Source organism: Pelodiscus sinensis, chromosome 1, assembly GCF_052426305.1.
Source record: "Pelodiscus sinensis isolate ZL-2025 chromosome 1, ASM5242630v1, whole genome shotgun sequence".
NCBI classification, from domain to species: domain Eukaryota; kingdom Metazoa; phylum Chordata; order Testudines; family Trionychidae; genus Pelodiscus; species Pelodiscus sinensis.
Genome location: NC_143052.1, coordinates 83,034,890 through 83,048,831, shown reverse-complemented (window position 1 = coordinate 83,048,831; position 13,942 = coordinate 83,034,890). Strand labels below are relative to the sequence as shown.

General features: G+C 46.0%; 1 protein-coding gene across 7 annotated transcripts in view; it reads right to left on the bottom strand.

Annotated features, from left to right (window-relative positions):
• VEZT (vezatin, adherens junctions transmembrane protein) overlaps window positions 1–13,942 on the bottom strand; it is a 126,324-nt gene that overhangs the window by 67,893 nt on the left and 44,489 nt on the right. For 6 of the 7 annotated variants that reach the window (XR_016350230.1, XR_012905188.2, XR_016350231.1 and 3 more), the window contains 2 exons: window positions 2,883–2,972; window positions 287–462 (listed from right to left, as the gene is read on the bottom strand). Coding sequence is in view for 4 of the 7 variants with exons in the window: in XM_075933499.2 (XP_075789614.2) it covers window positions 287–462; window positions 2,883–2,972 (266 nt within the window). In the remaining 3 variants the exon portion in view is untranslated. The remainder of the gene's footprint in view (window positions 1–286; window positions 463–2,882; window positions 2,973–13,942) is intronic. The other variant, XM_025182230.3, reaches the window with a different exon arrangement.

Here is a 13,942-nt window from a genome sequence, read left to right as displayed (position 1 = left end):
CAGCCATAAGTGACCATCATGCATACATTAAAACAGACCATGTAATACAAAGGACTACATGTAACTACTCACCAGCCTTCAACCCAGCCTATTCTTAAAAGCCTGAGGAAAAAATGTTTTTTTCTGTGTGCTCAGGAAGTTAAAAAATCTGGGCCTGGCAGACTAAAGGAAAGGCAAATAACCTAAACAAGGACTTGGGTAAAATCTTTTATGCTAAGAGCTTGCTGTTAGTTTCCCCATCAGTATATCTAAATAGTCATAGTCATAGCCATTTTCTGGACAGTACCAAATATTAGGAGTCGCTAGGGAGCGTAGTGTTGGAAGGTGTCCATTTTCCTGTTGCGTGGAATGCCCTGCAGACAGGATACTGGGGTCGAGTAGCTCAATCAGCTCCACATCCTCCTGTAGCAGAACTTCCTGTTGCAGGATGGTATAGAGAGAGTCCAATCGAAAGCCAACATCCTTAATATGAATGAGTGAAAGAAAAATAGGGCATTAATAGAGATTAAATTGTTAAAAAATAGCAAATCTTTAGTGTGTATAGTTCTGAAGAGTTCAGCATTTTAGATGCACTACAATTGGGTATACCACTTCTCTTAAATTTATTTAATTCTAAAATCTGCTTGCATTGAACTTGTGACCTGATCCTAAATGAGGACAATGTGGCTGAATTAGAAACATGCTACAGATTGTATAATGTAATTCTATAGGAATGATTGTAGGCATTAGAATATACCAGAAGAATTGAACTCCAGCTACAACCTGAAAAGTCTGTTGCACTTAAATGAATGTCGCTTTCTTTTATAGCATCTTTCATTAGCCCAGCAAAAAGATATTAAGATAGAGATTGTAAAAATCAGTCAGTTACAAAAACTGGCCATGGACCAGGTGACAAACAAAGTCAGCTGACTAGAATCAGAATCCCTGCCTGCAATAGGAGTCTCCAGGAGAGAGCCTCAAGACCTTTTCAAAAACCAGATGGCTGTGGAGGTAGCATATGCAGCTTATGTGGGGACAGGAAAAAGAGTTCCTTTATCTCTTGGGCAGTTCAAAATCAGTGTTGCCAGCCTTCAAAGGAAATCTTGATCTCCTAGGCTGTGGGAGTGGTTATTATGAGGGGTTGGGATGGAACTGGCAGATCTTTCAGGACTCCAGGAAGGATATGACCATTCTTCTTTCTTCATGCAGCAGAACTCCTTCCCAGTTTTTCTTAAGGCTGTATTTAAGGACAGCATTCTTATGTCATTCACACAATGAAATAATGATAGTGAGAAATCAGACACTGCTAGTTCTGCAGTGTCAGGAATGATCCACAACTATTTCAGTAAAAACATAAAGTATGAAACAACTGCCCTGTGTTCCTCCTGCTACATATGAAATGGTCAGATGCCAAGTCTCTGAGTGAAAGGAAATGTGGACCTAATCCATGTCTGCATCTTGGACCCTTTATGCCAGCTTTAGCTTAGTCAACGGACCACAATGCCAGTGGATCTGGCCCACAGATAATTGTTCAGTGCGGTGGGCATCCTGTGCTGATAGATGGCTACCTATGCACCTGGTTCCAGTTGGAACCCATGGTGCAAAGGGCACGCCAGGAGTTAAACTTATCAGGTGAAGTCAAAATGAGGGGCCAGAGGCAACTGGCCGCAAGTTATGTTGGACCTTATGATGTTATAACAAGTGTTAGTAGCTGAGATGTGCCCTAGGAAAGAGAAGATGCAAAGGTAGTACAAAGTTACATTTAAACCATTCCTGTAATCTCTATGCCATGTTCAGCTCTGGTACAGAGGTGATTTGGGCCCTATGTGTTTTCCCAGATTCCATCATGAAAGAGATGCTCAGAACCAAGTGACAAATTGGAAGCCTCATTCATATAAATGATCAGAAGAGCAATTTCTCAAGTAAGCAAGTAGCTTTACACTAGAAGCCAGATCTGAATTGTTAGGAAGCAATACATATATGGTATGGTGTTCTGTCCTTAACTTTTTTGTACAACTGAACTGGATCAAGAAGACAAGACACTATATTCAGTCTTTTCAGTTTTAAATAACATCTTCATTTTTTGTCAAGCTTTCCTAAGGTAAAATTAGCTCATCTACATTTAAAAACCTTTACGCTGCATTTCAAAACTCTTCATTTTGCATGTAGTGAGCTTTGCATGTTCCTCCAAAACTGATGAATTTTAAAGAATATGTCAAGTCCCAACTGGTCAGTCTTGCTGACTGGCACTGAATGAGGCAAAATATAGACTAGGGATGTAATAGTGTCGTGGATAACCAATAAGCAAAAGCTTATAGGTTAGTGGTATAGATTATATGCTTTTTCACTCCCCCGCCAGTAAAGTTTTTAGTAGGCTGGCCAGCAGCCCGGCTTACTCCTGGCTCGTGCTGTGTCCCGAACCTACCCTCACTGTGGCTCTATATTTAAAGTGCATTAGGACCCATGTGGGCAAACAGCCTGGCTCATTTTCAGCTTGTGCCGGGTCCAGGAGTTCAGACCCCCACTCCTCCCGGACAGGGGCTGCTGCCACCCCACGCTGCTGTCTCTGTATCAGAGGCAGCAGCACAGGGCGACAGGCAGCCAGTCCGTGAGGGTAGCTGGTTTTTAAACTGGCTCCCCTCGTGGACCAGCTCCCACCTGGTACCCTGCCTCTGATACAGAGGCAGCGCAGAGTGGCAGGGGACTCCTCAGGAGCGGAGCCAGAGTGCACTGGCTGCTGGCCCCACCATTGGGGACCATAGTATAGTCAAGTAACCAATAAGAATTCATGAGGTTACTCAACTATTCAAATAACCGATATTTAACATATCTAATATAGACCAAGGAGAGGTGTAGAAGACAGGGAGATGCAGGATTGGGGAAGAAAATAAAAAAATACTTACCAATCGGTGGAGTAGATCATCTTTTTTCTTACATGGTGAAAAAGGAAATGAGTTTTTAAAGAGCTCAGCTAGTTTTGACAGGATGCCTTGCTAAAAGGAATAGAAAACCGAAATTACAAATATAAAAGAAACAACAATTTATTTATTTCTGCTTCAGTTTCTCTTGCTAAATCAAATTCCTTGTAACTGAAAGTAAATTTCACTTCTTCTATCAGGTTCAACTTCAGAGTATAGTAACGGGATGGGATATCTGTTTCTGGTCACTTGAACAATTTGCCTATATATAAGAAGGTAAAATAAAGCTCTCATTGAGTCCTTCATTCCAAGGTGCTATACATGCTACATTTTAAAGCAAGTGAAATTAGAGTTAGCCATCTGATCTGAAGGTTGTAGTTGCTGTCTGAGGTTATGGGACATTTTTTGTGGAAGAGCAGACATGCTCTTTTGGAAGCCCTGTCTTCCTCATTTCACAAGAACGACTCTTCCGAAAGAGGAGGCTTTTCCGAAATTTTGCACGGTTTAGATGGGCCAAATTTTGGAAAAGCCTTTTCCAAAAAAATAATCAGAAAAGGTACATAAATTGTGGAATGCCATTTGTGTACCTTTTTCCGAAAAAATCCACAGTCTGTACATAGCCCGAGTGTGAAAGATTCCCTCCCTCCTTGAGAATAAGAGGAGAATCTAGCAGGATCAAATGATCTAAAGAACCTAAAGTAAAAAGGACTGCGAATGAGGACCTGTTTTTTACCTATGCATGTGCCACAACTGGAAGAGAGAGATTGAGGCTCACCTAGTGGACATAGATATTAAAGGTACTGAGGCCCAGTAATGACCATTGCAGTAACTGTTCCAGAAACTCCACCTCAGATTAACACTAGGCATCATATACCTGTATCTCCAGGCTACATCACACACAACCTAAAACCCGGCTTTCAGGTTCATGTATGAATTGTAGGCCTCTAATTAGGGACAGACTCCCTATCCACACAGATTTCAAATAACTACTAACCCAAGCGAATAATCAAAAACATTTCCTTAAAATCACAAAAAATTAGAATTCCTAATCTGTTAATAGTACAGGCAGTCCCCGGGTTACGTACAAGATAGGGACTGTAGGTTTGTTCTTAAATTGAATCTGTATGTAAGTCGGAACTGGCGTCCAGATTCAGCCGCTGCTGAAACTGACCAGTGGCTAACTACAGGAAGCCAGAGGCAGAGTTGCTCTGCCCCGGGCTTCCTGGAATCAGCCTCTGATCAGTTTCAACAGGCTGAATCTGGACGCCAGTTCCGACTTACATACAGATTCAACTAAAGAACCCCAGGCGTCCCCAAGTCAGCTGCTGCTGAAACTGATCAGCGGCTGATTCCAGGAAGCCCGGGGCAGAGCAACTCTGCCTCAGGCTTCCTGTAGTCAGCGCTGGTCAGTTTCAGCAGCGGCTGACTTGGGGACGCCTGGGGCAGAGCAGCTGGGGTGCTGGTGGGTTGCTCCAGTAGCGCCGCTCCTCGGCGCTACTGGACCAATCCACCAGCACCCCAGCTGCTCTGCCCCTGGCGTCCTGATTCAGCCGCTGCTGAAACTGACCAGCAGCGGCTGAATCAGGACACCTGGGGCAGAGCAGCTGGGGTGCTGTCGGGTTGGTCCAGTAGCGCCCAGAGCGGCGCTGCGGGACCAGCCGGCAGTGCCCCAGCTGCTCCACCACAGGCATCCGGAGAAAAGCCTGGACTGCTGGGGGGGGGGGGGGGGGCGTACTAGCTGTACCCCCCCCCCCCAGCAGACCAGGGAGACGCGGACGGGGGACCGAGACGCACCGCGGTCCCGCCGCCCGGGTCTTCCGCGGCTTTGCTCCGCGTCTCCCTGGTCTGCTGGACATCAGCAGACCAGGGAGACGGGGAGCAAAGTGGAGCAAAGCCGCGGAGCACGCCGGCAGCGGGACAGCCACGGCGCGTCTAGGCTGTCCGCTGCCCGCGGGCTCCCCAGCTTTGCTCCCCGTCTCCCTGGTCTGGGGAGACGTGGAGCAAAGCCGCGGAGCACGCGGGCAGCGGACAGCCCAGACGCGCCGCAGCTGTCCCGCTGCCGGCGTCCTCAGAGGCTTTGCTTCCCGTCTCCCTGGTCTGCTGGTCTCCTGCAGACCAGGGAGACGGGCAGCAAACCCCATTCGTAACTGCGGATCCGACATAAGTCGGATCCGCATAACTCAGGGACTGCCTGTACTGGGATAGGCTATGGTCTAACGGTTACAGGCAGGATAGCCAAGTGCATAGATTTGACATTTGTTCTGAAAGACAGTGTAACATTGACTTGATGTAGCAACTCAAGAGAAAAACTTTAGACACCCAATTAATGAGCCTGTCAGTTCCACGAGACTTTTTTTTTAAAATAAAACCAACTCATTGCTTGACGTGGAAAAGAAGAAAACTTCCAATTTATTTTTATGAAAGAATATGTGTTACTTAGTTTCCCCTCTCACTTTGTATTGCAGAAAGAAGTTAACTACTTTCTTGAAGCAAGTTAAGCTATGCAGTAACAGTGGGGGCCAGGGTAGTTACTAAGCATAAATGAACTAGAAGAACTAACAGCACTAGGGGGTAATTGTGGCAAATCTTTAGACAAGTAAACAAATCTGCAAATTGCCATGACCTGGAACAGACTGCATAGACTGATTATGCTAGGATTTAAGGAGGCTATGAAGATAAAGAACCAAAAAGAGAACAAAGTAGAAAACCTGCTACAGAAAAGAAGGTTACAAGGCACTGGCATAAGACTTTAACCTAGAGGACAAACCCCTATGAAAGAGGATTTTTAAAACCTGCCATGGTCTCTAAGAGGAAGATGGGTGGCAACTAGAAAGTCAAGCATGCATATATGTTGTATTATCGCTTTCAAGATGTGTTTTCTCTGTACTGGATTTGTTCAAAGAAATACTTTGCTTTATGAAGAAGGGGTGGCCACTGACATTGTCCCTGGTAGATAATAGGACCACAAGTGCTGAAGTAACTTCAGGCTTGTCTATCATAAGAACATAAGAAGAGCCGTACTGGTTCAGACCAACAGTCCATCTAGCCCAGTATCCTGTCTGCCGACAGTGGCCAATACCACATGCCCCGGAGGGAGGAAACACAACGTGATCCCTACCCTGTCATTCATTTTCAGACAAACAGAGGCTAACAGCCATGGAGGGACCTAAACTCCATGAATCTATCTAGCTCCATTTTAAACCCTGTTAAAGTCCTAGCCTTCATCGCATTCTCTGGCAAGGAGTTCCACAGGTTGACTGTGCACTGAGTGAAGAAAAACTTCCTTTCGTTTGTTTTAAACCTGCTGCCTATTCATTTCATTTGGTGACCCTTAGTTCTTATATTGTGGGAATAAGTAAATACCTTTTCCTTCTTCACCTTTTTCCACACCAGTCATGATTGTATAGATTTCTATCATATCCCTCCTTAGTCTCCTCTTTTCTAAGCTGAAAAGTCCAAGTCTTTTTAATCTTTCTTCATATGGGACCCGTTCCAAACCCCTAATTATTTTTGTTGCCCTTTTCTGAACCTTTTCCAATGCCAATATATCTTTTTTTAGATGAGGCGACCACAACTGGACGCAGTATTCAAGATGTGGTCATACCATCATGGTTTTATATAGAGGCAATAAGATATTCTCTATCTCAGGGTATGTCTACACTACAGCACTAATTCGAACTAACTTAATTTGAATTAGTTAATTCGAACTAAGCTAATTTGAACTAGTGCATCTAGACCTAAAAACTAGTTTGAATTAGCATTTTACTAATTCGAACTAGCATGTCCACATTGAGTGGACCCTGAACCGAGGTTAAGGCTGGCCAGAAGCAGTGCCGGCAGGGCATCAGATTAGGACTTAGAGCGTGGAGCTGCTGTCTCAGGCTAGCCGAGGGCTGTGGTTAAAGGCACCCGACCCCCACCCCGGACAGACAGTTCTAAGGGGTTCCCCACTCTCTTGTCTAACTCGATGAGGGACAGCAAAACAGTCCTGGCTTGGAGTGCCCTGAATGCCCACACTCGGCACATCACAGCATTCGGCCTTCAGCCTGACTGCACTTGCTGCAGGCTGCCATCTGGGGGGGGGGTCAATCGGGGGGCTGCAGGAGAGCTTCCACCTCGAGGAGCCCACAGAGCCACCCCAGTCCTTCCCATCGGGGGCCCATACCCCATTCCTCCCTTTCCTCCTTCCTCTTACCCCTCCCTAGCCCCCCTTCCTGATGTATAAAATAGAAGCTCTCTTTATTGAACAAAACTCGGGGAGACTGGGAAAAGGAGGTGGGAGAGGGGAAGAGAGAGGGTGGGAGAGGGGAGGAGGAAACCTGGGAGGAGGGAGCTGGAAGGGGGAAGCCAGGGGAAGAGGGAGGAGGGGAAGTATCAAACTATGGTACGCCATATCTTCAGTACTGTGTACATATGTGATCTCCTCACCCCAGTAAAGATATTTTGGCCTTGGAAAAGGTTCAGAAAAGGGCAACTAAAATGATCAGGGGTTTGGAACAGGTCCCATATGAAGAGAGGCTAAAGAGACTGGGACTTCTCAGCTTAGAAAAGAGGAGACTGAGGGGGGATATGATAGAGGTCTATAAAAGCATGAGTGGTGTGGAGAGGGTGCATAAAGAAAAGTTCTTCACCAGTTCCCATAATAGAAGGACTAGAGGACACCAAATGAAATGAATGGGTAGCAGGCTTCAAACTAACAACAGAAAGTTCTTCTTCACAAAGCAAATAAATAGTCAACCTGTGGAACTCCTTGCTGCAGGAGGCTGTGAAGGCTAGAACTATAACAGAGTTTAAAGAGAAGTTAGATAAATTCATGGAGGTTGGGTCCATGGAGTGGTATTAGCCAGGGGGTAGAAATGGTGTCTCTGGCCTCTGTTTGTGGAAAGCTGGAGATGGATGGCACGAGACAAATGGCTTGGTCATTATCTTCGGTCCATCCCCTCCAGGGTACCTAGTGTGGGCCGCTGTCGGCAGACAGGCTACTGGGCCAGATGGATGTTTGGTCTGACCCAGTATGGCCGTTCTTACGTTTTTATGTTCTAAGCTCAGGGCTCAGGGGTCTCACTGGACCACCTTGATTTTCATGCAAACCTGCTCCTGGGTGGCCAGGCTGGCAGCTATCCTGCCCTAGATGGCCACTTTCCTGTGCCTAGTGCGGAGGTCGTAGATGTTGGAGGCTTCCCCCCAAACCTCGATGAGGTCCACAATCTCCGCACTAGACCAAGCGGGCGACCGCCTCTTGCGTCCCCGGGCAGGCTCCTGGGAGCCGCCAGCCTGGTCCCGGGAAGAGGCGGAGGGCTGGGTAGCAGCGGGTGGCTGGCTCGTGCCGTGCCAGGTGCAGGGTCTGCTGGCTGGGTGCTGGCAGGCTTGCACCTGGCACGGGCACTGTAGCCAGACCATGCCCCTTTAACGGCTCCAGGGCCAGGAGGGGGGCAGAAGAGTTTCCCTGGTGGTGCCCAGAGTGGCCACCAGGGAAAGCTGGGGAGGGCTAGCCTCCCACTAGTTCAAATTAAGTGGCCACACAGCCCGTAATTCGAACTACTTAATTCGAACTAGGCGTTAGTCCTCGTAGAATGAGGTTTACCTAGTTCGAATTAAGTGCTCCGCTAGTTCGAATTAACTTCGAGTTAGTGGTTTGTATGTGTAGCGCCTATTAAAGTTAATTCGAACTATCCTCTGTTAGTTCGAATTAACTTTGTAGTGTAGACATACCCTTATTCTCTATCCCCTTTTTAATGATTCCTAACATTCTATTTGCTTTTTTGACTGCCACTGCACACTGAGTAGATGTTTTCAGAGAACTATCCACAATGACTCCAAGATCTCTCTCAAGTAGCTGTAGCCAAATTAGTCTCCATCATATTGTATATATAGTTGGAATTATTTTTTCCAATGTGTATTCCTTTACATTTGTCAACATTAAATTTCATTTGCCATTTTGTTGTCCAATAACTTAGATTGGTGAGATCTTTTTGAAGCTCTTCACAGTCTGCTTTGGTCTTAACTATCTTGAGCAATTTGGTATCATCTGCAAATTTTGCCTCCTCACTGTTTACCCCTTTCTCTAGATCATTTATAAATAAGTTAAATAGGATGGGTCCCAGGACAGAACTTGGGGACTCCACTAGTTACCTCTCTTACCATTTATTCCTACCCTTTGTTTCCTGTGTTTTAACCAGTTATGAATCCATAAAAAGACCTTCCCTTTTAACCCATGACAACTTACTTTACTGAAGCGCCTTTGGTGCGAGACCGTGTCAAGGCTATCTGGAAATCTAAGTATACTATATCCACTTGATTCTCCCTTGTGCACGTTTGTTAATCCCCTCAAAGAACTGCAGCAGATTAGTAAGGCATGATTTCCCTTTACAGAAATCATGTTGACTTTCCCCTAATAAATTATGCTAGAATCATAAAATCATAGGGCTTTAAGAGACCTCAGGTGGTTATTGAGTCCAGCCCCCTACCCAAAGCAGGACCAATCCCAACTAAATCATCCCAGCCAGGGCTTTGTCAAGCCAGGACTTAAAAACCTCTAGGGATTGAGATTCCACCACCTTCCTAGGTAACCCATTCCAGTGCTTCACCACCCTCCTAGTGAAATAGTTTTTCCTAATATCCAACCTAGACCTCCCCCACGGTAACTTGAGACCATTACTCCTTGTTCTGCCGTCTGTCACTACTGTTAACAGACTTTCTCCATCCTCTTTGGAACCTCCCTACAGGAAGTTGAAGGCTGCTATCAAATCTCCCCTCACTCTTCGCTTCTCCAGACTAAACAAACCCAAATCCCTCAGTGCTCCAGCTCCCTAATCATTTTGGTTGCTCTCCACTGGACCCTCTCCAATGCATCCACATACTTTTTGTAGTGGGGGGCTGGGAACTGGACCCAATAGTCCAGATATGGCCTCACCAGAGCCAAATAAAGGGGAATAATCATTTCTCTAGATCTGCTGGCAATGCTCCTCCTAATGCAACCTAATATTCCATTCACCTTCTTGGCTACTATGGCACACTGGTGACTTATATTCATCTTCTCATCCACTGTAATCCCAAGTTCCTTTCTGCAGAACTGCTACTTAGCCAGTTGGTCCCCATTCTGTAACAATGCTTGGGATTCTTCAGTCCCAAGTGCAGGACTCTGCACTTGTCTTTGTTGAACCTCATCAGATTTCTTTGGCCCAATTCTCTCATCTCTAATAGATTAGAGAATTGGACCATATCTGGACCATATCCCTGGACCATCACTTGGACCATATCCCTGCCCTCCAGCGTATTTACCTCTCCTGCAGCTTAGTGTCATCTGCAAACTTGCTGAGGGTGCAGTGCAGCCCATCCCCTCATCCAGATCATTAATAAAGATGTTGAACAAAACCGGGCCTAGAACCGATCCTTAGGGCACTCTGCTGGAAACTGACCACCAACCTGACATCGAGCCATTGACCACTAATCATTGGGGCTGACAGTCTAGCCAGTTTTCTATTCTTCTTACAGTCCATTTATCTAATCCATACTCCCTTAACTTGCTGGCAAGAATATTGTGGGAGATTGTATCAAAAGCTTTGCTAAAGTCAAGGTATATCACATTCACTGACTTCCTCATGTCCACAGAGCCAGTTACCTCATCATAGAAGCTAATCAGATTGGTCAGGCATGACTTGCCTTTCGTGAATCCATGCTGACTATTCCTGATCACTTTCCCCTCTTTCTAGGGGTTCAAAATGGATTCCCTGAGGATCCCTTCCATGATTTTTCCGGGGACTGAGGTACGGCTGACTGGTCTGTAGTTCCCTGGATTGTCCTCCTTCTATTTTTTAAAGATGGGCACTGCACTTGCTTTTTTCCAATCATTTGGGATCTCTCCCAATCTCTAGGAGTTTTCAAAGATAATGGCCAAAGGCTCTACAATGACATTTGCCAACTCCCTCACTACCCTCAGATACATTAAATCTGGACCCATGGATTAAGTATTTTAGCTTTTCTAAATAGTTCCTAACCTGTTCTTTCCCCATCATGGGCTGTCCACCTCCTTCCCATAGCATGCTGCCTAGTGCATTAAGCTGGAAGCTGACCTTGTCTGTGAAGACAGATGCAAAGAAAGCATTGAGTACTTCAACTTTTCCACATCATCTATCACTAGGTTACCTCTCTCATCCAGTAAGGACTCCATACTTTCTCTGATCACCCTCTTATTGGTAACATGCCTGTAGAAACCTTTCTTGTTACCCTTCACATCTCTTGCTAGTTGCATTTCCAATTGCGCTTTCGCCTTCCTGATAACACCCCTGCATTCTCGAACAATGTATTTATACTCTTCCCTAGTCATCTGTCCAAGCTTCCACTTCTTGTAAGCTTCCTTTTGGTGTTTAAGTTCGCCAAGGATTTCCCCGGTAAGCCAATGTGGTCGCCTACCATATTTGCTTTTCTTACTTCCACATCGGGATGGTTTTTTCCTGCATCTTTAATAAGGCTTCTTTAAATTATTGCCAGCTCTCCTGGACTCCATTCCCCTTCATGTAATCATCCCAGGGAATCCTGCCTATCAGTTCTCTGAGGAAATCAAAGTCTGCTCTTCTGAAGTCCAGGCTGTGTATTTTGCTTCTCTCCTTTCTTCCTTTGGTCAGGATCCTGAAATCTACCATCTCGGAATTACTGCTTCCCAGGTTGTCACCCACCTCTACTTCCCCTACTAGTTCCTCCCTGTTTGTGAACAGCAGGTCAAGCTGTGCATAGCCCCTGGTCGGTTCCTTCTGCACTTTTACCAAGAAGTTATCCCCAACATCCTCCAAAAACTTCCTGGATTGTCTTTGTACTGCTGTATTGGTCTCCCAACAGATGTCGGGGTGACTAAAGTCTCCCATGAGAACCAGGGCCTGTGATCTGGAAGCTTCTCTGTTATATATTCATCTATATGTCTGACAAATTTATTCTTGACTATGGTTTCAACTAATTTGTCCAGTACTGATGTTAGACTTACTGGTCTGTAATTGCCATGATCACCTGTAAAGCCTTTTTTAAATATTGGCGTCATATTAACTATCTTCCAGTCATTAGGTACAGAAGCTGATAGGTTACAAGAATAGGTTACAAACCACAGTTAATAATTCCACAATTTCACACTGGAGTTCTTTCAGAACTCTTGGGTGAATGCCATCTGGTCCCAGTGACTTGTTACTGTTAAGTTTATCAATTTGTTCCAAAACCTCCTCTAATGACATCTCAATTTGGGACAATTCCTCAGATTTGTCACCTAAAAAGAATCACTCAGGTTTGGGAAGTTCCCCAATATCCTCAGCCTTGAAGACAGAAGTAAAGAATTCATTTAGCTTCTCTGCAATGACTTTATCACCTTTGAGTGCTCTTTTAGCATCTCAATCGTTCAAGGGCCCCACTGGTTATTTAGCTGGCTTCCTGTTTCTGATGTACTTAAAAACATTTTACTATTACTTTTTGAGTTTTTGGCTAGCTATGCTTCAAACTCCTTTTTGGCTAGTCTTATTATATTTTTACATTTAATTTGACAAAGTTTATGCTCCATTCTATTTTCCTCACTAGAATTTGATTTCTACTTTTTAAAAGATTTTTTTAAAATCTCCCTCTGCTTGTTTTATTTGGTTATTATACAATGGTGGTACTTTTTTGGTTCTTACACTGTGTTTTTTAATTTATGGTGTACATTTAAGTTGGGCTTCTATTATGGTGTCTCTGAAAAGTTGCCATGCAGCTTGCAGAGATTTTACTTTTGTCACCGTATATTTTAATTTCTGTTTAACTAACCTTCTTATTTTTGTGTAGTTCCCCTTCCTGAAATTAAATGCTACAGTGTTGGGCTGCTGAGGTGTTTTCCCACCACAAGGATGTGGTTTTATTACATTATGGTCACTATTTCCAAGTGGTCCAGTTATATTTACCTCTTGAACCAGATCCTGTGCTCCACTTAGGACTAAATCAAGAATAGCCTCTCCCCTTGTATGTTCCACAAGTTGGGAACCACTGCTAATAGACCATTCAGGGGCTGCAGAAAGGCAATGGCTGCAGACTGTCCATATAGAAATACAGTACAACTCCACTGGTCTGGCATCTAATGCTCCGGCACTCCTGATGGTCCAGCACCATCAGGAACCCGGAAGTGCTCTGGCTGCCAGACAAGTGGAGCTGCTCTGTGCCCGGCTTCCCCGATTCAGCCGCTGCTGAAACTGACCAGCAGCTGAATCGGGGAATCTGGGGGCAGAGCAGCTGGGGTGCTGCCGGGTTGGTCTCGTAGTGCTGCCCCTCGGGGCTGCGGGACCAACCCAGCAGCACCCCAGCTGCTCTGCCCCAGGCGTCCCCAGGTCAGCCACTGCTGAAACTGAGCAGCGGATGATTCTGGTCAGTTTCAGCAGTGGCTGAATCGGGGACACCTGGGGCAGAGCAGCTGGGGTGCTGCAGGATTGGTCTCGTAGCGCCCGCCCCTCAGCGCTGCGGGACCAACCCAGCAGCACCCCAGCTGCTCTGTCCCAGGCATCCCCAAGAGCAGCTGGGGTGCTGCTGGGTTGTTCCCGTAGCGCCGCCCCTTGGCGCTGCGGGACCAACCTGGCAGCACCCCAGCTGCTCTGTCCCAGTCAACCCCAAGAGCATCTGGGGTGCTGCTGGGTTGGTCTCGCAGCGCTGAAGGGCGGCACTACCGGACCAACCTGGCAGCACCCCAGCAGCTCTGCCCCAGGCGTCCCAGATTCAGCCACTGCTGAAACTGACCAGCAGCGGCTGAATCGGGGATGCCTGGGGCAGAGCCGGACTATCGGGAAGGGGGGGGGGGGTTAAAGGAGTCTGAGTTGGCATCTCCCCCCCCACCCCAGACTCCTCATAGCCCCCCCTTCCGATAGTCCGGCATTTCTGATAATCCGGCACCCCCTGGGTTCTAAAGGTGCCGGATTATCGGAAGTTTACTATATCACTGAAAACAAGTAGCATCTCTCAAGCTGTAGTGCTGCAAAAATTGTGTTGCAAATAACTCCCTAGTCATTTAATATGAAGAAAGGTAAAAGAAAAAGTGCTGTTGGTAATGA